The 27206-nt window shown below is 42.6% G+C and overlaps 1 protein-coding gene across 1 annotated transcript; it reads right to left on the bottom strand.

Moving 5' to 3' along the window:
* Positions 1-3982: 3982 nt before the first annotated feature.
* Positions 3983-24899, bottom strand: LOC126991764 (neogenin-like). The gene is made up of 9 exons (XM_050850448.1): positions 24888-24899; positions 22677-22884; positions 20473-20616; positions 17980-18103; positions 12613-12755; positions 10299-10447; positions 5647-5763; positions 4369-4669; positions 3983-4198 (listed from the first exon to the last, which is right to left on the bottom strand). The coding sequence occupies exons 1-9, from the start codon at positions 24897-24899 to the stop codon at positions 4137-4139; spliced, it is 1260 nt and encodes a 419-aa protein (XP_050706405.1). The 3' UTR covers positions 3983-4136.
* Between the last annotated feature and the right edge of the window lie 2307 nt (positions 24900-27206).

Here is a 27206-nt window from a genome sequence, read left to right as displayed (position 1 = left end):
GATCGGGCTTCTTTCGCGGTAGAGATTACTGTGCGGGTATAATCCATGTAGGCGTCCAGTAAACCCCTCTTTTCGTAGCAGGAACTGCAGTTGAGGAAGAAACGATGATGGTCTTGTTGTTGCGGTAGATGTCATCGCCAGGAGAACCGTCTTTGTAGTTGAACACGTAGGCGTCCGACATGGTGTCCTCTGGTATACTGGTGAGTGATGAATAGTACCGCTTCAGCTGATGGCGAGGGACGAGTAGCGAACCATCGTCCCATCTGCTCTCTCTTATAAGCCCGCTCTGGGCACCACCGTGTCCGAGCGTGTTAGTCCTCGCCTCCGGCATTTCTCTCTCCATCACGTCGCCGCCCCTCTGTATAAGTCGCGCGTCCAACGCGGTTCAGTATCTACAACGTCCATGATTCTGTTTCTTTCTTGAATCACAATGTAGGACTGCACTAGCACATTGGAAAAGCGGATTTAATATGGGTCCCATCTGTAAGTTGCCAACGATGGTTGTTTGGTGAAACCAGATCCTGAATCTTTTGCCGCACGCGCGTATTTTTATTTCGCTAGGTAATACACCCGTGGCGTCAATGATGTGTTTTATATCAGCAATGTCAGCAATCGTTGGTTTTGACTTGCATTAGAGTAAATTCAACATGTACAGGATATTGGAGGATCGAACAGAAGACAATAGGTTGCCTCGGCTATCCCATTTTACGATGGGATTGTCTTTTATTCGTTCTAGCATCATATTGACGTATGGCACGTCGATACTTTTAACATACAGAGGTATTAAATTACTAATTTCAGGATTGGAGGATATCTTGTTCTCCCTAATCCCTGTGACTCTAAGTTCCACGGGTGGTAGTTTTGTGGTTTTGTATACACCAGATCGCGATATTTTCTTTTTTTTGTAACTTTTCTTTCTTACAGAGCGAGACGACGGGTTCAATCTTGTAGGAGTGCTTGGTCTTGCACCATGGGACGACACGACAGGACCGCTGCTGCTTGCTGGTACATGTTCAGAGACCGGTATATGATCGGGATGGGTCGACTGCGGGTTGAAACACGATTGGCCGTTGACCCCCGGACTCGTGGAGTTGGCGCATTTAGGCTTAATACCCGTTAAAACACGCTCAGCGGTAGACTCAGGAACAAGATAATACGTGCGCATTATCCAAATAATTTTCCGATCAAGGAAGCGGCAATAGGTAATATAGCAGCTAATATATTACCGCCCAGTCTCGATGTCAATATAAGTCTTTTCTTATGGAGAGGAGTTTTCTTTCTAGCTATGGCACGTATGTCTTCCCGATAGTTACGTAATTTCTTGATAACTTTGCTATTGAGGGTGAGGTGCTTCTTTAACAAATTGGAAAATATTTCAGATATACAGTTCAATTGTTCTCGAGCTGCTTGCTTAATAGCACGGTTTCTATCTTTTACTTTTAATTTCTTCAAAAGTAAGACAAAGTATTTGTGTGCACTGAGGAGTGATGTCTTTTACGCATTTTATTCAATATCATTAGCGTCAATCCAGCTGTTGAATGAAGCAGGGTATCCCAACCACGATACAAAATACTGCTTTTTTCCTTTATTTTTTCGTGAACGCAGTATTTTAATATCGTATGTCTCAGGCAGAGCGCTTAAGACGAGCTCTGGCGCGTAGAATATCCCTGTATTGGTTCTCCAGACAAATCTTCTAAGAGATAAGTTCTTGGGCGATTCTTGTGTTTAATTGATTTTATGCGAAAGAGCTCGTGAGTATTTTGCTGCGTGTATCCTTTATGGAATACAGAGGAACGAGCACTTCCAACAAGGCGAACTAATTCCCAAACTGCCAGTCGAGAACTGATGGAAGACGCTGGTTGCTTCGTGGTTTTATACATTGCGTGGAATTGCCGTTTGATTGCAGATGGGTTTTTAAGTTATGAATATCAATGGGAGTTTGTTTGTTCTTCAGTCCAGAATGGGGCGAGCGGTTGTAGACACTGACCATGTTTTGCAGCTGATCAATATATCTTGAAGAATTTTGAGACGTGATGAACTTGTAGATGCGTGCTTTAAGTGTACGAATGGCCCGCTCTGCCAAGGCTGCTTTGATCTCACTTGAGTACACACTGTACAGCTTAATGCCCCGGGAACATAAATAGTTTCTTACTTTTCGATTCCAGAATTCTGTGCCCAAGTCGGTGTTTAATCTTCGTAAGCCTTCAGAATCTTTATTTTCCACCACTTGTTTAAAGGCCACGAGCATAGTATTTGCGTCTTTATTCCGACACGGGACAACTTGCATATACCTAGAAAACACGTCTATGCATACTAACAAGTAGCCTATATTATTATTTTCCTTTCTTATATGTCTCACGTCTGCTAAATCGGCAGCCATGATTACTTTGGGTTTTGAGGCTATTATCTTTTGCCGGGAAATTTTTAGTCGGTAGCTTATGCAATGTATACGTTTTATTGCTTCTCAAAAAGTTGAATACGTCATCACGTGTTATTGCCGGATTTATACTTTTTGCTTTCTCCCATAATTTCGCCTGAGAGCTTAAACCATAGGGTTCGTTATGTTGGGAGTATAGAGCGTGTAAGAGTTCCTTCTTCCTGGAGTTCACCATTGGAATACGCGTTCACCTGGGGGTTCTCCAACAATGTTTGAGCGAAACTGTAGGGACTCAGGAGTATTTATACTCAAATCAACAAGAAGATATCCATAAGGACGTGAATATACAGCATATTTATATATATCTACAAACTGGTTTGCCTTCTCTTTCCCGAATATTTGTCTGCCCAGAGTGTGAATTTGAGATAAATCGCGCTGTCTTAACAAGAGGAAATGAGAACAGTTCAGGCTAATATTCCTTGCATGCTTTCCACCCATATATAGATTTTGAGTGATAAATATGCATGAAATATTGTTGTGCCGTCCGCGAGTAAAAGCATCAACCACAATTTTGTTCCTTACAGCATCAATGAAAATATCGTCAAGTACATACAATGTCCCTCTCTGATCAAACGTATCCTCGTTGGCAATTGGATCAATTATTTCAGACGACACTATAACTTTAGGTCCTATTTCTTTATTTCTTTGAAGAGGATGAGACGTTAAGCCACATATGACAATTTTTTTGAACTTTTCATGATACTTCAGAATAAGCTGCTGTACAAGTTCCGATTTTCCAGAGTTGTTATATCCTGCAACTATTATGCGCGCAGGATATTGGAAAATATCGAGAAGGTTCTCTGAATATGTCTCAGTCATAGCGGAAACTCTATTAATGATGGTAATTATTAAAGTATGATGCTTATATAGCACAGAATATGTGTGTGTGTGTGTTTGTGTGTGTGTGTGTGTGTGTGTGTGTGTGTGTGTGTATATACAACAAGAACAACAACAACAACAACAATAGCACTTACCCTCACTTTGTGCATGCCCCCCACTTCCGTCACCCCCCCGCTGACGGCCCTCTGACCGTCTTACCCCCACTCCCGTCACCCCCCCGCTGACCACCCTTTCTTCCGTCACCTCCCCCCCGCATACAATCTTAAAAAGTTTGAACATTGTGTGAGGCCATGAATGCTTCAACTTAACCCCCTGACTGTGGATTTCCTACCAGAAGACCTCACCAAGCTACAGGAATGGAACACAAACCGGCTGCTACAATTCAGTGGAGAAAAATGTAAAGTCCTGCAGCTTGGGAGGGGATATCCTGCGCACCAATGCCACATTGGATACACTCCACTATCCACCACAGAGCCAGGGAAAGACATGGGAGTAAATGTTTTCAGGCTACCAGTGAAGGCCAAATCCGTGCCAATCGCAGCAGACGGGTCAAATATAATGAATGTGCAAGGGTTAAAAATACTGAAACAATGAATGTGCAACTTGTAGAGATGATGTGAAGGAAACGAACAGAGCAGAAAGCTATTAAAAAACGAGTTTCACAATGTATCTTTGCCTTGGAAGCCTTCCACAACTCACCCTTGATCTGGCAGCCTCAACGCTCACATTCTGAGGCTCCTTTGAGGGCACGTCTGAGAAGGTTCTGGCAGTGACCTCCGGGGTGGCGTCTCCCCCGCCATTACTGTTGACGGCGGTGAGCCACACGCTGTGCTCAGTGAACTGGTCCAGGCCTTGGAGGTCATGTGACGTGCCAGTGACCTTTACTTCGTGTTCTTCTGCTGACCCAACCTGAGGAGAAAACTACAAGGGAGACAATGGTTAAGATACACACTGGGACTTGTACAAACACACGGCTATGGTCACCCTCTACTCAAAGGAAGGTCACTAATGACACACAAGGATATGGGGAGACTTTTGTTAGGCAACAGAGACTCCACATTTAGCACACAGTTCTATAAGGCCGTCCACACCTGCGTATAGAACATGGTGTATCCCGTGATGGGCGTTTTGGCCAGTACGGGCGGCGACCAAGTGGCCTCCAGACTGGTGGGTGAGGTGGAGACAACTTTCAGACTCTGAGGCGGAGGGCAGGTCCAGGTCCGGCTTGGTGAACACCCGCACCTCATGTATGGAGGCGCCCACCAGGCCGCCGGAGGTGTAAGCCGCCACCCGCACCATGTAGTTACTCCCGGGACTTAGGTTGCTGATCTGGGTCTTGTATTCATCCCGTCCCTCGCTGGAGGAGCTCCACTCACGTTCTGGACGCGTTCTCTGCAGTGAAGGGAGGAAAGTGATGTGTGAATTACTTACTTTTGATGAAATGTTGTATATGTACTCGCTAAAATGTTATTATTTCTTTATAATCACTGGAATGGCAGTTGGATAACTCTGTATTTGCTAAATACATCTTAACAGTAGTAGTATTGTGTTGAATTTTTTATGCAATAAATATTCCCAGGCTGTGTCCTTTGGTTCTGACATGAGTGATCCTTCCTGCTTGTAGACGACTGAGTATCCCAGGAATAATTATTGTGAACAGCATAAAGACTAGTAGGCACAGTGACTGTCAAGGCCCACACCAAGAGAAGGCAAATGATGTAAACAAGCTGTGTCAACAATGAGCAGACATTCTAAGTATTGAAAACAAGGAGTAGTAGTAGTGGTGTGCCTGAGCTGCCCCACTTACTGTGTCTGTGACCTGCCTTGTGCGTGGGTGGGGGCATGCTGCTCCTCCCTGAAGGTGAGCCCAGACAACTTATTATCAAAATACCACAACAAAATAGTCATTCTCGGGTAAATCACATTTTAGTGAGTCAGTAACTCTCAGCACCGGCTTTGATATCTCCAAACTTCAGGACAATCAAATATGAACACGTTACTGGAGACGTGTGCTTTGCCCACAGTGTAATCTATGCATTTTATTCAGTCTTCAAGGAATAATAAACACAACAAAGGGCTATGCTTACAGCCATGCTAAGAAAATCACATGCATCAACATCAATAACTTGGGTAATGTACACTTTTTAACACTGCAGCGTCTGTACCAGCGGCTGCAGCTGCCCGCCAGAAACATTGGAATACATTCAGTAACCTTGTAAATGTTTGCGTCTGGGCTTATTAGCAACCTGGAATTATCTGGACTAGTCACTGCCTGTGTCCAATGCAGACAACACTACATCAGTACTCATGAATGCAAACAAAGGGCTACAGTGTGAACAGTGTCTGCCCCGCACGGCACCGCTGCTTACTTGACTCAAGGACACACAGCTGGGCGTCCCCGGCGAGCTGTGCGCCACACACTGGTACATCCCGGAGTCCTCCTGGCGCACCAGGCCAAGGATCTGCAGGTTGTTGCCGCTCACACTCTACAGGGAGGCTTGGCATTACACACACCTAACACAACACAGCTGTGTTTTGTGTAGCTATTGACAGCATTATATTTATCTCCCTGCATAGAGCCTTATATCCAGGGGTGTGGAGTCGGAGTCGGAGTCGGAGTCGAGGAGTCGAGGAGTCGGCTACTTTTGGCCGGAGTCGGAGTCGGAGTCGGAGTCGGAATTGGAGTCAGAGTCGATTTCGGAGTCGGAGTCGGAATTGGAGTCAGAGTCGGAGTCAGGTCGAGTCAGGTCGGTAAAATATGAGCGACTCCGACTCCTTTACGTGCTAATTTTTTTAGTAAAGATTTCACTTCATGGAGATTCTTACAAATTGGGAGAAATTGACGTTTTGGAAGATATGTCCAATCAAACAGTCTGCGGGAATATTGGTATTTTTAATATTTTTTCATGCTTTTTATTTTGTATTTTCTTGAGGATATACCTTAAGGAAGGAGGGCGGTACATGCCGCAACAACCACCCTGACAACAGATAGTACAGGTATCCCTTTTGCCATATTTTATGGTGTTTTGCATGAGCTAATGTGTATATTTAATTCTATCATGGAGGATAATTGCTAAGTGATATCAAGGATGGTAAAAAATATATATATATATATATATATATATATATATATATATATATATATATATATATATATATATATATATATATATATATATATATATATATATATATATATATATATATATATATATATATATATATATATATATATATATATATATATATATATATATATATATATATATATATATATATATATATATATATATATATATATATATATATATATATATATATATATATATATATATATATATATATCATACTGTAAAAAAAAAAAAACAGGTCGGAGTCAGGTCGCAACCTTCAAATTTCCTGGAGTCGGAGTCGGAGTCGCAACATTTAAATTTCCTGGAGTCAGGTCGGAGTCGCAACATTTAAATTTCCTGGAGTCAGGTCGCAACATTTAAATTTCCTGGAGTCGGAGTCGCAACATTTAAATTTCCTGGAGTCAGGTCGCAACATTTAAATTTCCTGGAGTCAGGTCGCAACATTTAAATTTCCTGGAGTCGGAGTCGCAACATTTAAATTTCCTGGAGTCGGAGTCGCAACATTTAAATTTCCTGGAGTCGGAGTCGGAGTCGCAACCTTCAAATTTCCTGGAGTCGGAGTCGGAGTCGCAACATTTAAATTTCCTGGAGTCGGAGTCGCAACATTTAAATTTACTGGAGTCAGGTCGCAACATTTAAATTTCCTGGAGTCAGAGTCAGGTCGCAACATTTAAATTTCCTGGAGTCAGGTCGCAACATTTAAATTTCCTGGAGTCGGAGTCGCAACATTTAAATTTACTGGAGTCAGGTCGCAACATTTAAATTTCCTGGAGTCAGGTCGCAACATTTAAATTTCCTGGAGTCGGAGTCGCAACATTTAAATTTTCTGGAGTCGGAGTCGCAACATTTAAATTTCCTGGAGTCAGGTCGCAACATTTAAATTTACTGGAGTCGCAACATTTAAATTTACTGGAGTCGGGTCGCAACATTTAAATTTCCTGGAGTCGGAGTCGAGTCAGGTCGCAACCTTCAAATTTCCTGGAGTCGGAGTCAGGTCGGAGTCGCAACATTTAAATTTACTGGAGTCGGAGTCGCAACATTTAAATTTACTGGAGTCGAGTCGGAGTCGCAACATTTAAATTTACTGGAGTCAGGTCGCAACATTTAAATTTACTGGAGTCGGAATCGCAACATTTAAATTTACTGGAGTCGGAGTCGAGTCGGAGTCGCAACATTTAAATTTACTGGAGTCGGAGTCGCAACATTTAAATTTACTGGACTCGGAGTCGGAGACGGGTCGCAACATTTAAATTTACTGGAGTCAGGTCGCAACATTTAAATTTACTGGAGTCGGGGTCGGAGTCAGGTCGCAACATTTAAATTTACTGGAGTCAGGTCGCAACATTTAAATTTACTGGAGTCGGAGTCAGGTCGGGTCGCAACATTTAAATTTACTGGAGTCAGAGTCGCAACATTTAAATTTACTGGAGTCGAGTCAGTCAGTCGCAACATTTAAATTTACTGGAGTCGAGTCGCAACATTTAAATTTACTGGAGTCGGAGTCGGAGTCGCAACATTTAAATTTACTGGAGTCGGAGTCGGAGTCAGGTCGCAACATTTAAATTTACTGGAGTCGGAGTCGCAACATTTAAATTTACTGGAGTCGGAGTCGCAACATTTAAATTTACTGGAGTCGGAGTCGGAGTCGCAACATTTAAATTTACTGGAGTCGGAGTCGGAGTCGGAGTCGCAACATTTAAATTTACTGGAGTCGGAGTCGCAACATATAAATTTACTTGAGGCGGAGTCGCAACCTTTAAATTTATTGAGTCAGTCGCAACATTTAAATTTACTGGAGTCGGAGTCGCAACATTTAAATTTACTTGAGTCAGGTCGCAACATTTAAATTTATTGAGTCGGAGTCGCAACATTTAAATTTACTGGAGTCTGAGTCGCTACATTTAAATTTACTGGAGTCAGGTCGCAACATTTAAATTTACTGGAGTCGGAGTCGGAGTCGGAGTCGCAACATTTAAATTTACTGGAGTCGGAGTCGGAGTCGGAGTCGCAACATTTAAATTTACTGGAGTCGGAGTCGGAGTCGGAGTCGCAACATTTAAATTTACTGGAGTCGGAGTCAGAGTCGCAACATTTAAATTTACTGGAGTCAGGTCAGAGTCGGAGTCGCAACCTTCAAATTTCCTGGAGTCGGAGTCGGAGTCAGGTCGCAACATTTAAATTTACTGGAGTCAGGTCGCAACATTTAAATTTACTGGAGTCGGAGTCGGAGTCAGGTCGCAACATTTAAATTTACAGGAGTCGGAGTCGGAGTCAGGTCGCAACATTTAAATTTACTGGAGTCGGAGTCAGATCGGAGTCGCAACATTTAAATTTACTGGAGTCAGGTCAGGTCGCAACATTTAAATTTACTGGAGTCGGAGTCGGAGTCAGGTCGCAACCTTCAAATTTCCTGGAGTCGGAGTCAGGTCAGTCGCAACATTTAAATTTACTGGAGTCAGGTCGCAACATTTAAATTTACTGGAGTCGGTCGAGTCGCAACATTTAAATTTACTGGAGTCAGGTCGCAACATTTAAATTTACTGAGTCGGAGTCGCAACATTTAAATTTACTGGAGTCGGAGTTGAGTCAGGTCGCAACATTTAAATTTACTGGAGTCAGAGTCGCAACATTTAAATTTACTGGAGTCGGAGTCGGAGTCGCAACATTTAAATTTACTGGAGTCGGAGTCGCAACATTAAAATTTACTGGAGTCGGAGGTCGAGTCGGAGTCAGGTCGCAACATTTAAATTTACTGGAGTCGAGTCAGGTCGGAGTCGCAACATTTAAATTTACTGGAGTCAGGTCGCAACATTTAAATTTACTGGAGTCGAGTCATAACATTTAAATTTACTGGAGTCGAGTCGCAACATTTAAATTTACTGGAGTCGGAGTCGCAACATTTAAATTTACTGGAGTCGGAGTCGCAACATTTAAATTTACTGGAGTCGGAGTCGCAACATTAAAATGTAATGTAGTCGGACTCGCAACATTAAAATTTACTGGAGTCTGAGTCGGAGTCAGGTCGCAACATTTAAATTTACTGGAGTCAGGTCGCAACATTTAAATTTACTGGAGTCGGAGTCGCAACATTTAAATTTACTGGAGTCGGGTCGCAACATTTAAATTTACTGGAGTCGGAGTCGCAACATTTAAATTTACTGGAGTCAGGTCGCAACATTTAAATTTACTGGAGTCGGAGTCAGAGTCGGAGTCGCAACATTTAAATTTACTGGAGTCAGGTCGGAGTCGAGTCGGAGTTTTGAAAATCCGACTCCACACCCCTGCTTATATCCCTTATCTACTGAAATCCCTTATGTATCTACTTAGAACCTTGTATCCCTTTTCCTTTACTTATCTCTTTAGAACCTTATGCATGGAACCTTATGGATTCTAATGTATCTCTTTACATACCTTATGCATCCATTTAGAGCAGTGGTTCCTAACCTGTTTACTTCCCCGCCCCTTCCAGGAAGTAGTCCTTCCCTCCACGCCCCCTTGCATCTAGCAATAAAATTTCCTTACAGATGTTAAAGAAACTGGCAAGCCCTAAGTAGACTACAGGAAACTGAAGTAATGGCGATACTTTTGCATTTGTTCATAAACTTCTCAATATTAGCCCACGCTCTTGGTAAGAGAATAGCAAATATAATTAGAGAAATTCCTAGTTTTCCCCTAGGGCTCGCACCCCCCCTGGAAATTACTGTGCTCCCCCTCAGAGGGGTGCACCCCCAGGTTAAGAACCACTGATTTAGGGCCTTACATTCCTTTCCCCTTATGTATGTATGTATGTATGTATGTATCCACCAATCTATCTATCTCATAAATCTACATATCTCTGTCCTTTTAAACCTGTAACAGCGATAAATTTCCACAGAAGTCCGGCTCACCTGAAGGTATTCCGTCTCCACCAGCAGCTCGCCGTTCTTGAGCCAGTGGAGCGAGGGCTCTGGCTGGCCGTACACGCTGCACTCCAGCTCTACGTTCTCCTTCTCATAGGCGAGAGCGTTGGCCGGCTGCCTCAGAAACCTAGGAGCAACTGTCACACAATTTTCAAGCTTTAGTAACTGAGAGAAACATGATGACTGAAGAACACTAAGATTTTTACTATGCCAAACTTTATACACTCAAACCGCAAAAATATTGCTAGTCTTTGTTATTCCATTTTCAACATTTTTACCACTCTAGTAACTGAGAGGAACTTAATGATTGACAAACACTTAAGATTTTTACAATGGCAAAATTTATCCACACAAATCACAAAAAAATATGCAGTCTTTGTTATATCACTGAAAACACTTTAGTACTGAGACAAACATCTAACCTAACCTAACTTAACGATAACTGGCAAATGCTAACCTTTCACAATGCCAAACTTTATATACTCAAACCACAAAGATATGAATAGTCTTTCTTATACCATTTTCAATACTAGTAACGGAGACAAACATATGATCATCATTTCCTGGATGCCTGCTCCTAGGAGCTCCCAGCAGGGGATGGCCATGGCGAAGAGCTTCCATCTTTCTCTATCCAGACACTCCCTCCTTGCCTGCTCAAAGTTTCTCAAAGATTTTCCCCCCCTCTCCCCAACGTACTCTTGCACCCTATCCCTCCATTTCACTGGAGGTCGTCCTCTAGAATTCCCTCCCTCTATCTCACTCACATATACCCTTCTGGTCATCATACTCTCCTCCATTCGCTCCATGTGGCCAAACCACTTTAAAGTCTGTCGCTTCACTTCTTCCACCACTCCACACTTCCCTTCACCTCTGTGACACATTCCAAAACGCTCGTACACACTTTCATTACTCATTCCATCCATTCTACTCACACCACAAGCACTCCTCAAATAACTCATTTCCACTGCCTGCACTCTAGACCTCTGACTTTCATTCCAGGCCCACGTTTCACTTGCATACGTGAGGGTTGGTACTATTATTGTATTTCTCAAATCCCTCTTTTCCATGCTCACACTTCTGCCATTCATGAGTCGTCCCAAAGACCCTAAAACCCTTCTTCCTTGCAATGCCCTTTCTCTTGTCTCTCCCTCCATACCACCATGCTTACACATAACTGATCCAAGATACTTAAACTCATTGACCTCCTCCATTTCTTCACCATTCAAAATTATTTTGCATTCTTTTTCACATTAAATTCTCACTCTTTATGGGCATACAAAATCTACAACCTCACTTCTACTTCGCTCACAAACCATCACTTCACTTCTGTTGACATTTACTTTCAGCTTTCTCCTGTTACAGACACTATCAAAAACACTGACCAAATTTTGTAGGTCACTTTCATTTTCTGCAATGAGCACCGTGTCATCAGCAAACAGTATCGAATTCAGTACCCACTTCCTTCCCTCATCGAACAGTCTTACTCCATCTTCTCCAACTTTGCCCTTCATTTCTCTAATAACACCATCCATATAAATATTGAATAACCATGGTGACATGACGCACCCTTGTCTTAAGCCCACTTTTATCTCAAAATGTTCACTTGTTTCTCCAGTAATTTTGACACATGCAGATGCATCATCATATAGAGAGACTGTATTAGCTCTAGCTTTTTCCATATTCATGAAGGCAGCGTATAGGTAGTTTCTTTCCTTTTACTATTATTTTTCTACTTCCATCCTGAAGGCAAATATCTGATCCACATCCCTTCCCTTCCTGAAGCCTCCTTGTTCTTCACTGATTTTCTCTTCTGTAAGTCTTTGCACCCTCTCTATTATGATTTTTCCATATACCTTTCCGGGTATACTCAGGAGACCTATACCTCTATAGCTCCCACATTCCCCTCTCCTGCCCTTCGCCTTGTAAACTGGGACAGTGATGGCTTTCGTCCAGTCTGCTGCCCCCCCCCCATGCTACTTCACATATCTTGACCATCCATTTCACGACTTCATCTCCTATGACAAACATATAATTCACAATCACTAAGATTTTTACCATGCCAAACTTTATTCACACAAAGCACAAGAGTTAACCAGCATCTTCATTCTTTCATCCCTTTCACTGGTAAACTCTGGAACAGCCATCATGTGTCTGTATTTCCTCCTGCCTATGACCTCTACACCCAATATTAACCTCTCATTTTTTTCTTTATAGGAGCAGTGCTTTATTGTTTTCATTGTTTTTTTGCCTTTGAACACTTTCATTGCTGTAAAAAAATATATATGTCATAGTTTTGTCTCACCTTGGACCTGTATGTGGGCCACGGCATCGAGCGAGTCCTCCCTGTTCTCCGCCCGGCACCTGTACGTCCCCTCGTCCTCCTCCTGCAGGCCATGGATGTGCAGGCTGCTGCTGCTGGTGCCGCAGAACAGTGTGTCCAGGTCCCTGAGGAAAGGCAGAAAGGTACGGTAAGCAAGTGAGTTTTGTATCTAATTGCTGTTTGTCACAATTTTCTTTTTTACAGTAGAGGAAGCAGCTCAAGGAAAAAATAAATACCAACAAAACAGTACATTACAATAAGCCTGCTGCAACACTGACCTTATATACAGCAATAACTGCAACACACACACACACACACACACACACACACACACACACACACACACACACACACACACACACACACACACTAAAAAAAAAGTAATGGGTATATATTTATTTGATTCTGAAATCTCTCCCTCAGTCACTGTTATCCAAGCTCTCAAGACACATCAAAATACCCCTCTCAGTCATCATCATCATTTCATCGACGCCTGCTCCTAGGAGCTCCCAGCAGGGGATGGCGACGGCAGAAGAGCTTCCACCTTTCTCTATCCAGACACTCCCTCCTTGCCTGCTCAAAGTTTCTCAAAGATATTCCCCCCCTCTTCCTAACGTACTCTTGCACCCTATCCCTCCATTTCACTGGAGGTCGTCCTCTAGCATTCCCTCACTTTATCTCACTCACATACACCCTTCTGGTCATCTTACTCTCCTCCATTCGCTCCATGTGGGCAAACCACTTTAAGGTCTGTCGCTTCACTTCTTCCACCACTCCACACTTCTTCCCTTCACCCGTGACACATTCCAAATGCTCGTACACACTTTCATTACTCATTCCATCCAATCTATTCATACCACAAGCACTCCTCAAATAAGTCATTTCCACTGCCTGCACTCTAGACCTCTGACTTTCATTCCAGGCCCACGTTTCATATGTGAGGTTGGTACTATTATTGTATTTCTTACATCCCTCTTTACCTCCATGCTCACACTTCTGCCATTCATGATTCGTCCCAAAGACCCTACCCCCCGTCTTCCGTGCAAGGCCCTGTCTCTTATCTCTCCCTCCGTACCCCCCTGCGTACACTTAACTGATCCCAGGTACTTAAACTCATTGACCTTCACCATTTAATGCGGAAGATTACTTTACAGTTGATCGATCAAAATAGAACAAGAAGAAATCACAATTTGAAGATAAGTGGTAAAAGATTCTCGTCACACGAAGCTAAACACTTCTTCTTCAATCGAGTTGTTAAGGTTGGAACTCTCTACCCTGTGATGTCGTTGATAGTACAACAGTTATGGCCTTCAATAATAGATTAGACAAGTGTTTTGAATCCTCCAACCAGCAACTAAGATATTACTCATTGTCGTAATAACGTTAAGTTATTTCGAATACTGGTGTCCTTGTCCGCTTTTATCGCCCGGTTAGTGGTAGCAGTAATGGTAGTTCTTTCCTCTTTCCTACATAATTTCCATGCAGTTTTTCCATGCTGCATGGTTCTTTTTCATTTCCTGCCAGGTTTGGCTGGAGGAATGGGGGTGGGGAAGAGCCTTCGCCTTTGCTGTCCTTCATCTTCCACCTTTGATTAGATAGTTAGTGTAGCTTGTCACAAACAGCCTCGTAAGGACCAGCAGGTCTGCTGTTGTTTGTTCTTCCTTTGTGTCTTTGTGTTCTTCAAAATTCAAAATTATTTTGCATTCTTTTTCACATTCAATTTCACTCTATATGGGCATACAAAATCTACAACCTCACTTTTCAGAAACCATCACTTTACTTTTGTTGACATTTACTTTCAGCTTTCTCTTGCTCTTGTTACAGACACTGTCAAAAACAGTGACCAAGTTTTGTAGGTCACTTTCATTTTCTGCAATGAGCACCGTGTCAACAGCAAACAGTACTGAATTCAGTACCCACTTCCTTCCCTCAATCAGTCAGCCTCTGAAATGATGAAGGCTGAGCACCAGGCAGGGAAGAGAACATTCCAGCAAACTATAATGTAAAAAATGTAAAGCGAATAAAATATTCCTGTGGATTGATGAACAACTCATGATTGTATAGAGCCTGTGGCAGCCAGCAACATAAAACATTTTCTTGTCATGAAAGTGAGCATAAATACTCACTTTAAGGCAGTTCACACAGCTACAAAGAATAAAATACAAAATGAACAACATACATCACAAGACAAAGCCCCTGCTGAGAGTGTTGGCCACACAGTGTTAGGCCTTGGCACAAGTATGAGAGAGTATTAACATGCACAAGGTGTCTTTACCATCCTCTTCCCCGCCGCCTGTGAGGAGAGAAACCAAGCATGAGTCTTGTCAGCCGGGCAGGGAATTGGTCAATGCTATTTGTCATGCCATACATTGCTTGTGGGAATATTTACAGGTTCATCACATGCAGCAAAACCATTCTTCCTTGTTGTTACTAAGGCAAACAGCTGATGTTGAGTTTTATTGTAATGCCTTGAAAACTGAGGACACCTTCCCTGTACAAGATACTACAGAGATACTTAGTAGCATAACCACTTTTTAATGTATATGAAACTAGTCCAGAATTCTCCATTTCCTGCCTCTTGAGCCACGAGGCTGGGGGAGTAAGGCTCAGCACTGCCCACAGACTGGCTGACCAGCTCCAGGGCTCTCTCCAGGGCCAAGTCCTGGCCAGAGTGGGCACCATGGGCAGCCTCCCCTAACCTGAGTCTCCTCTACACCCACCACTGAATGGGTATCACGTATCAACAGGGGCTGTGCCCTTCCTCCCCAGGGGGGGCTCTAAACTCTATGCAGAGATCTGTCACTTATGAGCTTCATGCCTTCTCGGGGAAGGTAGTGACGGACAATCCTGAGTCTATTGTGTGATGAGATCATGGTGAATTACACACACACACACACACACACACACACATTTCTAACTAACAGGGAAATGAGGACAATAATCAAGGACAAGGTTTCCAACTGGTGCCCAGTGAGGAGTGGGGTCCCACAAGGTTCAGTGCTGGCGCCAATAATGTTTGCTGTTTATATAAATGATATGGTGGAGGGAGTGACCAGCTATGTGAGTTTGTTTGCAGATGATGCAAAGCTATTGAGACGAGTCAATGATGTGAAGGACTGTGAGGCATTGCAGAGGGACCTGGACAAAATATGGGAATGGAGTGGTACATGGCAGATAGAACAACCTTGGGATATGTAAAAAAAAATAGAGTTTGGTAGGAGTGGTAGAAAATGTGAATACAATTATAAGATGGGAAGTGAGATAATATGCAGAGGAATGGAAGAAAAAGATTTGGGAGTGACTGTCTCAGAGAACATGTCACCGGACAAACACATCAACAGGATAACATAAGGACAGCATTTGTGTATTTTGGACGAGGAGATGATGAAGAAAATAATAGTTACAATGATAAGGCCAAGGTTGGAGTATGCAGCAGTGGTCTGGTCTCCTCATGAAAAGAAGAACATAAGAAAGCTGGAAAGAGTGCAGAGAGTGGCAACTAAGGTAGTACCGGAACTTAGGGATCGGACTTACGAGGAGAGACTCAATAGCATGGGGATCACAACCCTGGAGAAGAAGAGAGAGAGAGGAGACCTGATAGCGGTGTACAGGGTGGCGAGTGGGGTGGAGAATCTGGACAGAGAGGACCTGTGTGTGTGGAGCAGAGAGAAACGAGAGAACGTGGAGAGTTGAGGGCGACCACGTGTAGGCTAGATGTGAAAAGTTTAGCTTCCCAAACAGAAGCATTGAGCTGTGGAATGGACTGGAGGAGGAGGTGGTTTGTGCAAGAAGCATTCATGATTTTAAGAAAAAGTTGGATAAGAGGATATGGAGACTGGACAGTGCGAGGGTAGTTCTTTTCCTGTGTCACAACTATGTAAATACACACACACACACACACACACACATGTACACAAACACACACACACACACAGACAGACAGACAGACACACACACACACACACACACACACACACACACACACACACACACACACACACACACACACACACACACACACGGCCCGGTAGCTCAGGGGTAGAGCGTCTGGCTCACAACCAGAAGGACCGGGGTTCAATTCCCCGGCCGGGTGAAGATAAGTTGGGTTTATCTTCTTTCACGTGTAGCCCCTGTTCACCTAGCAGTGAGTAGGTACGCGACGTCAGGCAAGGAGTTGTGACCTCGTTGTCGCGGTGTGTTGTGTGTGAGTGGTCTCAGTCCTACCCAAGGATCAGTACCATGAGCTCTGTGTTCCTCCGTAGGGGAACGGCTGGCTGTCTCGAGAGAGACCCGCAGCAGACCAAGAGGTGAATTACACACACACACACACACACACACACACACAGACAGACAGACACACCCACACCCACACACACACCCACACACAGGTAAGAAACAATAAAGACTGTAATTCTGCAAGAAGACCTAAACAAGATTTGGAAGTGGAGTATGGAATGGGAGATGAAATTAAATGTGAAAAAATGTCATGTTATGGAAATGGGGAAAAGTGAAGGGAGACCAAAATGGACATAAAAAATGGGAGATGGTGAAACATTAAAGAAAGTACACGAGGAGAGAGATCTGGGAGTAATAATGCAAGATAACAAACAGCCAGAGAGTCATGTTAATTGAATATTCTGTGATACGTATAACATGGTGAGAAATATAGGAACAGCATTCCACTACCTGGATATGATGAGAAAGTTAATTACCACCATGACCAGACCAAAGTTGGAATTGTGGAGGCAGTGTGGTCTCCTCATAAGAAGAAACACATAAAGAAACTAGAAAGAATGGCAACAAAAATGGTTCCAGAGCTGGAGGGATTGACACATGAGGAGAGACTAAAGGAAATGGACCTACCAACACTAGAACAAAGAAGAGAAAGGGGAGACCTAATACAAACCTACAAATTATTGAGCAAAATGGAAGAAGTAGACAACGAGGAGTTACTACTAAAAGAGGAAATTGCCGCCAGGAACACAAGAGGATAGTAAAAAATTGAGGAAGGGAAGATGCTTGAGAGACACAAAGAAATATAGCTTCCTGCAAAGAAATATAGAGCTTTGGAACAGACTAAGTGAAGATGTAGTATTGGCGAGGAGTGTGCAAAGCTTTAAGGAAAAGTTGGATAAATGTAGATACGGAGACGGGACCACACGAGTGTAAAGCCCAGGCCTGTAAAACTACAACTAGGTAAATACACACACACACACACACACATGTTATCCTTCTCTTTGATCTTCCTGTGTTAGTCTTCCCTAAGCTGTCCTTCCCTTCCCCTCACTCTCTCTCTCCCTCGCCTTCCATCCTGACCAAACCCTTGCAGCCCTTCATGCTCCCTCTTACTCTTTGTCTAGGAGTGGCCCATCATCTGTAGTCTTGGCCACCCTGCCCTTGGCCATGGCTGGCACCGTGGGCAGCAGCATCTTGGTGGTCAGCTCACGGCCACAGACCTTGCCCACGACCTGACCTTTGGAAAAAAGAATGGAGGTGATTTCCAGCAAATACCACTGCTAAATAAATGGCCAGGAAGGGGCAAGGCTCAAGTTTAATACACTACGCTGCTTTAATAGCAAGATCTCACAAAAAAAAAATAATCTCTCTCTCTCTCTCTCTCTCTCTATATATATATATATATAAAAGAGATTAATCTGAAGAAAAATTAACTAAAAAGTATAAACTATGATATGGGATATTCTCTCTCTCTCTCTCTCTCTCACACACACAAAACTAGGTAAATATACACACAAACAAACACAACACACACACACACACACACACACACACACACACACATCCTGCCTGCCGCCCCAAGAAACATCAGATTACCTCAGGCTGTTGTGTCAAGAACAGGAGTGCATCCTTGCTCTCCAGTACTGAACAAACATCACATCATGAAGCCAAACACCATATTCTCATCAAGTGTGCATCTAGTGTTGGGTGGCAGGTGACCACGACCCACCTCAGGTGAGGCTGCCCATCATGAGTGAGGCCCCGGCCAATGCTCTCCTCAACAATGAGCAAAGCTGAGATGTCAGGGAAATTCTCAACAATACTGGCAGCATGGAGCATCACCAGGGCTCAAGGCAGCTCTCCTTAGTTTCCGAGACATGAAAATAAAGAGAGCTGAGAAGAAGGTGCGGACTCAGTTCTGGATGACAAGTTTTCCTACTCTTCCAGGCACAGTTCAGTGTTGGTGAGGTGGTGTTCCAAGTGTGTCACTGCCTGCAGTGTTCATGGCAGCCAGGAGCCTCATGCTTGGCCCACAGTCTGCTGGGATGATGCATTTGCCAAGCAAGGCGCACACACTGCCTCAGAAGGTACCATGGCCACAGGTTTTGGACGTGTTTGATGCCAAATTCCAATCTGCCACAGGAAGAGGCTTGACAGAAGACAACCTAAAGTTCTTAGCTGGAAAGGCATTCAGGAGTCCTCACAAGATTTCACTAACATGTCATGGTCATGGTTCTGCAAGGAGCCTCTGTCAGGACAGAACTTAACTTTTGGGAGTGGTTCTTTGAAGGTCACCAAGGAGCACAGCCTTAGAGCTTTGGCTTTTAGGGACACCCGCAGGCTGAGGAAATGATAAAAAACTCCAAGCCTAGGGCTCCTGCGCTTCTCTGACCCAGAAGTTGGGGGAGGCAATATGGCATGGAAGACACCACTAAAGACTGTGTTCAGAGGCAGGTATTCCTGCTTCAGCCTTGTACCAGTAACTCCTTTGTCCGCTGGGTGAGGTGGTAAGGTACAGTCTGGGGCATGTGCTCTAGCAGACCTTCAATTGTCCTGTACCTGAACCTAAAGAGCAGCAAGTACTACACCACAGCCAACAATGGGTGTGTCAAGCCTCGTCTAATTCTTAACATCCCAGCAGCAGGGCACGTCAGGGGAATCTTAGCCCAGTGCTCCACAAGCAATGTATCCAAGGCATGATGCCGTAGATCCACCTCCTGTGAGCACCAAGCCATCTCATTGTGCTCGGTATTATAAGACACTTTGGCTTCTCACATCAGCTATTTCTGAAGGTCAAAGAGGGGGTCAATCAGGTTCTAATGAGTGTTTTTTAAGGTTCATGCTACAGAGGAAGGATCAAACTACCACCGGGCTCATAAAACCACCCCTGGAAATGCTCACAACTCCTAGGAAAGCCTTGCCAAATATGTGAACTTGGTTAACAAAATGTTTTAATATAGGAGTGACAATGTGTCTCCACAACACCCCCACAACAACCCTGCTGATTGTCCTGACACCCTGGAAAGCCTGCCAGACACAGACTTCTCAGCCTCCATGTGGTCCTCAGTGTTTGGCAGCGTGACAGACAGGGACTGACTGGAAAACTGGACACTTGTCGGTGGTGGAAAATATTATTTGCATGCTGTTCACAACTAATGGATGTTAAGAAACAGTACAGAAATCTTCTCATATTTGTCTGTCATAAACCTAGTAAATGTTTATCAGTGTTTGTAGGAGTTCCTTTGGGTGTTGTATTAGCTAATATGAATTCAAGTGTGCTGATGGAGGCTCATAAGTGCTGCAATCACATTTTTCATAATAATAATAATAATAATAATAATAATAATAATAATAATAATAATAATAATAATAATAATAATAATAATAATAATAATTAACAAAATTATGTGGGCCAGGTTTAACACTTTGCTCTTGTTTGGGAAGAAATTAAGTATGATTTGCAGGTACCTGAAAGGATCACTTGACCTTTGGCCTCAACCCATGGAGCTAGTCTGCTATCAGGAACACTCAACTGAGACTTTCCATTCATCCACACACACACACACACACACACTCTCTCTCCCTCTCTGCGGCTCAATCACCCACCTCTCCCATGGCCCGGCCTCCCAGCACAGAGGAGGTCACCCCCACGGCCCTGCTCATCAGGGTCTTGAGCCTCACCACACGGGACACCTTGGCTCCATTCAGGTATCACTTGACCTGATGGATGCCACTGCCGGCAGCCACGGGCTGTGTGGCGGAGGGAGGAGGAAGGAGTGTCAGTGAGGGCCGCAGAATGGTCCCAAAATAGTGGCTTCAGAGCTAGTGACGTTTTCTTACTTTTGATATCGCTGGGCACATGAGAGCAACAGCATCACACAGCATTGACTCAAAGCCTGTGTACTGCTGCAAGGATGAAGGAATGAAGAAGCTGCTTACTTGCATAAGGGATTTGGACAGCACAGGGAAGAGCTAAAGTAGAAAAGAGTTTGTAGGATGGGTCACGCCAGGCTGGGTTTGGTTAGAAAGGGGAAAGAATGAAGAAGCTAGCTAACTCTTGCATAAGGGATTTGGACAGCATTGGGATGAGCTAGAGTAGAAAAGAGTTTGTAGGATGGGTCAGGCCAGGCTAGCTTAGGTGTGGGGGGCTGTTGTTAGAAGGGGTGAAAGAATGAAGAAGCGGGTTAATTTTGCATGAGGGATTTGGACAGGATCGGGATGAGCTACAGAGGAAAGTTTGTAGGATCGGTCAGGCCAGGCTAGGTTAGGTGTGGGGGGCTGGGTTAGGAAGGGGGTGAGAAAGTGAGGAAGCTGGTCAACTCTTGTATAAGGGATTTGGACAGCATAGGGATGAGGTAGAGTAGAAAAAAAGTTTGCAGGATGGGTCATGCCAGGCTGGGTTAGGTGTGGGGGGCTGAGTTAGGTTAGGAAGAGGAGGGGACAGTGGGATTGGTTGGTTTAGTAAGGGCAGGAAAGAATGAAGAAGCTGGTTAACTCTTGCATACGGGATTTGGACAGCACAGGGATGAGTTAGTGTAAAACAGAGAAATACAGACACACAAACCCTCACATAAAACTCAAAAGATCAACACAAGACTTAACTCAACTTGTGTCTACTCCAACAAGGCATATCCGGACACACTCACCTCCACATAAGAGCCGAGGAAAGCAGTGCCGGCCAATGTTCAGCGCGACAAACAGCGGGTAGGGGAGGGTTAGCGCTCCTGCTGCACCCCTGCAGTCACTGTCTGAGGCCCGGCTAAGGAAAGTTGGTGGGAAACTTAAGACAGTATTCATTTGTTAATCATTTACTAGCATCATAATTCTTTTCATCACTCTCCACTCCCCGTCCTAACCTATCCAAAGATGCCACACCTGACCCAGCCTGGCTTGACCCAGCCTTCAAACTTTCGTTCTACTCAAGCTCATCCCGATGCTGTCCAAATCCCTTAGTAGTTTTTTTTTTTTACCGCTAGGGAGACAGTTCAAGGGCGTAAATAAAAAAAAGCCCGCTACTCACTGCTCCCAAACAGAGGTCAAAGGAGTGTCCAAAACGAGAGGTCAATTTCGGGAGGAGAGGTGTCCTGATACCCTCCTCTTGAAAGAGTTCAAGTCGTAGGCAGGAGGAAATACAGATGAAGGAAGATTGTTCCAGAGTATACCAGCGTGAGGGATGAAGGAATGAAGATGCTGGTTGACTCTTGCATAAGGGGTTTGGACAATATAGGGATGAGCATGAGTAGAAAGTCGTGTGCAGCGGGGCCACGGAAGGGGGGGAGGCATGCAGTTAGCAAGTTCAGAAGAGCAGTCAGCATGAAAATATCGATAGAAGATAGAAAGAGAGGCAACATGGCTGAGGAATTTGAGAGGTAAAAGTCTATCAGTATGAGGAGGAGAGCTGATGAGACGAAGAGCCTTTGACTCCACTCTGTCAAGGAGAGCTGTGTGAGTGGACCCCCCCACACATGAGATGCGTACTCCATACAGAGTGAACCAGCATCTTCATTCTTACATCCCATTCCTAACCTAACCCAGCCTGGCCTGACCCATCCTGCAAACTTTCTTTCTACTCTAGCTCATCCCTATGCTGTCCAAATCCCTAATGCAAGAGTAACCAGCATCTTTATTCTTTCCCATCCCCTCACTCCCCTTACCTAACCTAACATACTTGCCACAGCTAACCTAGCCAAGTGTATCCCATCCTCCCCTTTCCTTCCCAACCTAGCCTAGCCAAGCTCCCACACCTTACCCATCCCCCGTCTGTCCCCCTTCCCAACCTAGCCGAGCCTACCCCCCCCCACCCCACACACCAGCCGCAGCAGCAAGGATACACCTCTGGAGCCCGGTGTATTTGCATTTGGAGAGTGACTTGATGGCAATGTCAATCCCACACACAACAAGAACCGTGAGCAGCACCACCAGCCAGCGCGCCGCGTCCTTCTTCACCACAAACGTGTAGCCCTGCGTGCGCTCCTCGTCCAGCCAGGCAGAGTTGACGCACGTGTTGTAGTCCAGGCTCTGCGGACACAAGGCTCGGTTAGGGGGAGAAGAAGCTGAGCAGGAAAGGAACGGGGGAAATTGCCCTAGAAATTCATGAAGTAAAAATTGCCGTAGAAATTCAAAGATAAGTTAAAATTGACATAGAGATTCAAGGAGTTAAAATTGTTTGTAGAAATTCAAAGGTAGGTAAAAATTGTCGTAGAAATTCAGAGATAAGTAAAAATTGCCATAGAAATTCAAGAAGTAAAAATTGCTGTAGAAATTCAAAGATAAGAAAAAATTGCCATAGAAATTCAAAGATAAGTGAAAATTGCCGTAGAAATTCAAGAAGTAAAAATTACAGTAGAAATTCAATGATAAGTAAAAATTGCCGTAGAAATTCAAAGATAAGTAAAAATTGCCGTAGAAATTCAAAGATAAGTAAAAATTGCCGTAGAAATTCAAAGATAAGTAAAAATTGCCGTAGAAATTCAATGATAAGTAAAAATTGCTGTAGAAATTCAAAGATAAGTAAAAATTGCCGTAGAAATTCAAAGATAAGTAAAAATTGCCGTAGAAATTCAAAGATAAGTAAAAATTGCCGTAGAAATTCAAGAAGTAAAAATTGCCGTAGAAATTAAAAGATAAGTAAAAATTGTCGTAGAAGTTCAAAGATAAGTAAAATTGCTGCAGAAATTAAAGAAGTAAAAATTGCCGTAGAAATTCAAAGATAAGTAAAAATTGCCGTAGAAATTCAAGAAGTAAAAATTGCTGTAGAAATTCAAAGATAAGTAAGAATTGCCGTAGAAATTCAGAGATAAGTAAAAATTGCTGTAGAAATTCAGAGATAAGTAAAAATTGCCGTAGAAATTCAAAGATAAGTAAAAATTGCCGTAGAAATTCAAAGATAAGTAAAAATTGCTGTAGAAATTCAAAGATAAGTAAAAATTGCCGTAGAAATTCAAAGATCAGTAAAAATTGCCGTAGAAATTCAAAGATAAGTAAAAATTGTTGTAGAAATTCAAAGATGAGTAAAAAATGTCGTAGAAATTCAAAGATAAGTAAAATTGTAGAAATTCAAAGATAAGTAAAATTGTCGTAGAAATTCAAAGATAAGTAAAATTGTTGTAGAAATTCAAAGATAAGCAAAATTGTCGTAGAAATTCAAAGATAAGTAAAATTGTCAAGAAATTCAAAGATAAGTAAAATTGTTGTAGAAATTCAGAGATAAGTAAAATTTACCCTACAAATTAAAGAAGTAAAAATTTACCCTACAAATTCAAGAAGTAAAAATTGCCTTACAAATTCAAGAAGTAAAAATTGCCTTACAAATTCAAGAAGTAAAAATTCCCTTACAAATTCAAGAAGTAAAAATTGCCTTACAAATTCAAGAAGTAATAATTGCCTTACAAATTCAAGCAGTAAAAATTGCCGTAGAAATTCAATAAGTAAAAATTTTCGTAGAAATTCAAGAAGTAAAAAGTGTCGTATAAATTCAAGAAGTAAAAATTGTCGTAGAAATTCAAGAAGTAAAAATTGACATAGAAATTCAAGAAGTAAAATTGCTGCAGAAATTGACCGAGATGAGTAAAAATTGTCTCACAAGTTCACGGGTAGATAAACGCTGCCTTAGAAAATAGAAACAGATATAGAAACAGCAAGTTTAGAGAGGTAGGTAGGGCTGCGTTAGGTGGAAGGAAGCTACTCAGGAAGAGGGAAGGGAAAAATTGTATTAGGAAATTCACAGATAAGTAAAATTGCCTAAGAAATTCAAGGAAAGGTCAATGCTGCCTTAGAAAACAGAAACAGAAGCAGAAAGTTTAGGGAAAGGAGGCAGGGCTGTGTTAGGGTGGAGGAAGCTGTTCAGAGAAGGGAAGGAAAATTGTATTAGAAATTCACAGAGATAAGTAAAATTGCCTGAAAAATGAAGGATAGGTAAACGCTGCCTAAGAAAACAGAAACAGAAATAGCACATTTAGGAAAGGAGGCAGGGCTGTGTTAGGGTGGAGGAAGCTGTTCAGGAGGAGGGAAGGGAAAAGTGCCTTAGAAACCATTATTTGTTTTATATTTCACAGCACAGGAAGGAAGAGAAGGGGAAACAAAACCATTCATGAAGAGGAGGAAGAAGATGAAGAAAAAAAGTAGAAGCAGAAAAAGATGAAGGGACAGGAGAGGAGAGGTAAAAACTGCCTTAGAAATTCAAGGCTAATATAATAATAATAATAATAATAATAAAATGAAGAAGAAGAAGAATATAAGGAGTGAAAAATGTCTCACTTTTTTTTTATGTACTATAGACTAGTTATTTTGAGAGAGAGAGAGAGAGAGAGAGAGAGAGAGAGAGAGAGAGAGAGAGAGAGAGAGAGAGAGAGAGAGAGAGAGAGAGAGAGAGAGAGAGAGAGAGAATACAACAAACACAATACAATATTAAGAGGAAGTGCTGGGTAAATAAGGACTTGGAAGGTGGAAAATGAAAAGCAAATGTAGTCCTTTAAAGAAGTGATCGAACAACACTTGTAAGAAGACAAGGAAAGGGTAGAGAAGGAGGTGGTTAAGGCCTTGAAGAAACATGAGGAGCTGGTGTGAGAGGCGGCAGACAAGACAAAGAGTGTGCTGATGTTTGGCATGAAGGAAAGGAACATAACACACACACCAAGAAGGGAAAAGGAGGAACGGAAATCTGTAAAAAGACTTACTTAAGAACTTAAATGATGAAGAACGGCAAACACTGAGGAGGAGGTGGAGGAAATCTATAGGATGGGCCCCTTCATGGAAGGGAAGACCAGCTAGTCAAACTGAGATTAAGATCACAGAAGCCAACAGAGGAATTATTGTACAGGACAACTAAGTCAAGGAAACAGAGGGATGCAAATATATATATATATATATATATATATATATATATATATATATATATATATATATATATATATATATATATATATATATATATATATAAATATATATATATATATATATATATAGATATATAAAGAAAATAGAAAGGAATAAATGAAACAAACTTCTATCAGAGGCAAAAGAAAGGAATAATGTCAAATATGAAGAGTAAAAAAGAGGTATTTTTTTTGAGAGTTCTGGGAGATCTGTTGAGGAAATGGCACATAAGTGAAAAGCCAAAAGAGAACAGAAGCTAGACGAGATTGCAACTAATAATGGATGTATACGAATGTAGACGGGACACTGTCTAGTAAACTGGAATTACAAGACTACCCACAGGAAAAGGAGCCCAAGATAGTATGCTTAACAGAAACTAAACTAAGTGAAGACATCCAAATAGTGTTTGATAATAACTACAATGTATGGAGGAGAGACAGAAAGGGCAAAGGTGCTGGAGGAGTGATGGTAATGACGAGGAAGGAGGTATTAGTAAAATCAGTCGTATATGGAGGAGAGGCAGAAATAGTGAGTGTTAATCTGGAGAACAAAAAGAGAAAGGATGACGATTATAGCAACGTATGTACTGCCAAGAACTAGCTCATGGAGTAGAGATGAATATGAGGCCATGATTGAGGATACCATTCAGAGTTTAAGTAGACTACTCAAGACAAACAAAAGACTTCTGCTAGGAGGTGATTGTAAGTATAAGGAGGTAAATTGGGAGATTTCTGAAAGTGGAGGTAATACGGCATGGGGGAAGGTTTTTTAGATTGACGATGGTAGACGATGATGCAATGGGTGAAGGAAAACACAAGATATAGAAGTGACGACGAACCAGCGAGACTGGACCTGGTGTTAACAAAGGGAATGCACTTGATGAGTGAATTAAGGTATGGATGCCCTCTGGGTAAGAGTGACCACGTGATCATAGAGATGGTAACAGAGGAGGAAGGAGGTGAAGGGGATGAATCCTATAAAAGAAACAGGTTAAGCTATAGGAAGGCAGATGCGGAAAACCTCAGGAAGTACTATGGAGAGCTGGACTGGGATGAGTTAAAGAGAACAAGTGAAGTGCAAGAAAAGTATGACATTTTCATGGAGGCGTATAAACCAGGGGTTATGAAATTTGTACCAGAATACAAACCTGAAGAAAAAGGAAAAAAGGACTGGTTTAATGCAAGGTGTGCTGAGGCAAGAGAAAAGAGACAAAGCTTGGAAAAGATTGAAAAGAAATAAAAACCAAAGGAATAAAGAAGATTTTAAGGTAGCGAGAAATGAATACGTGAAAATAAGGAAGGAAGAAGAGAAGGGACATGAAAAGGATATTGTGGAAGGTGCAAGGAACAACCCAAACTGTTCATTAATGGAAAGATCAAACCAAGGGAAACAATGGAAAGACTGAGCGATGGGAATGTGATAATTGAAGATCCTTAAGACATGACTGAGCAAAACAAAAAGTTCCA

Source organism: Eriocheir sinensis, unplaced genomic scaffold (assembly GCF_024679095.1).
Source record: "Eriocheir sinensis breed Jianghai 21 unplaced genomic scaffold, ASM2467909v1 Scaffold333, whole genome shotgun sequence".
NCBI lineage: Eukaryota > Metazoa > Arthropoda > Malacostraca > Decapoda > Varunidae > Eriocheir > Eriocheir sinensis.
Note: the sequence above shows the minus strand (reverse complement) of the source record. Positions and strands in the feature narration are given on the sequence as shown.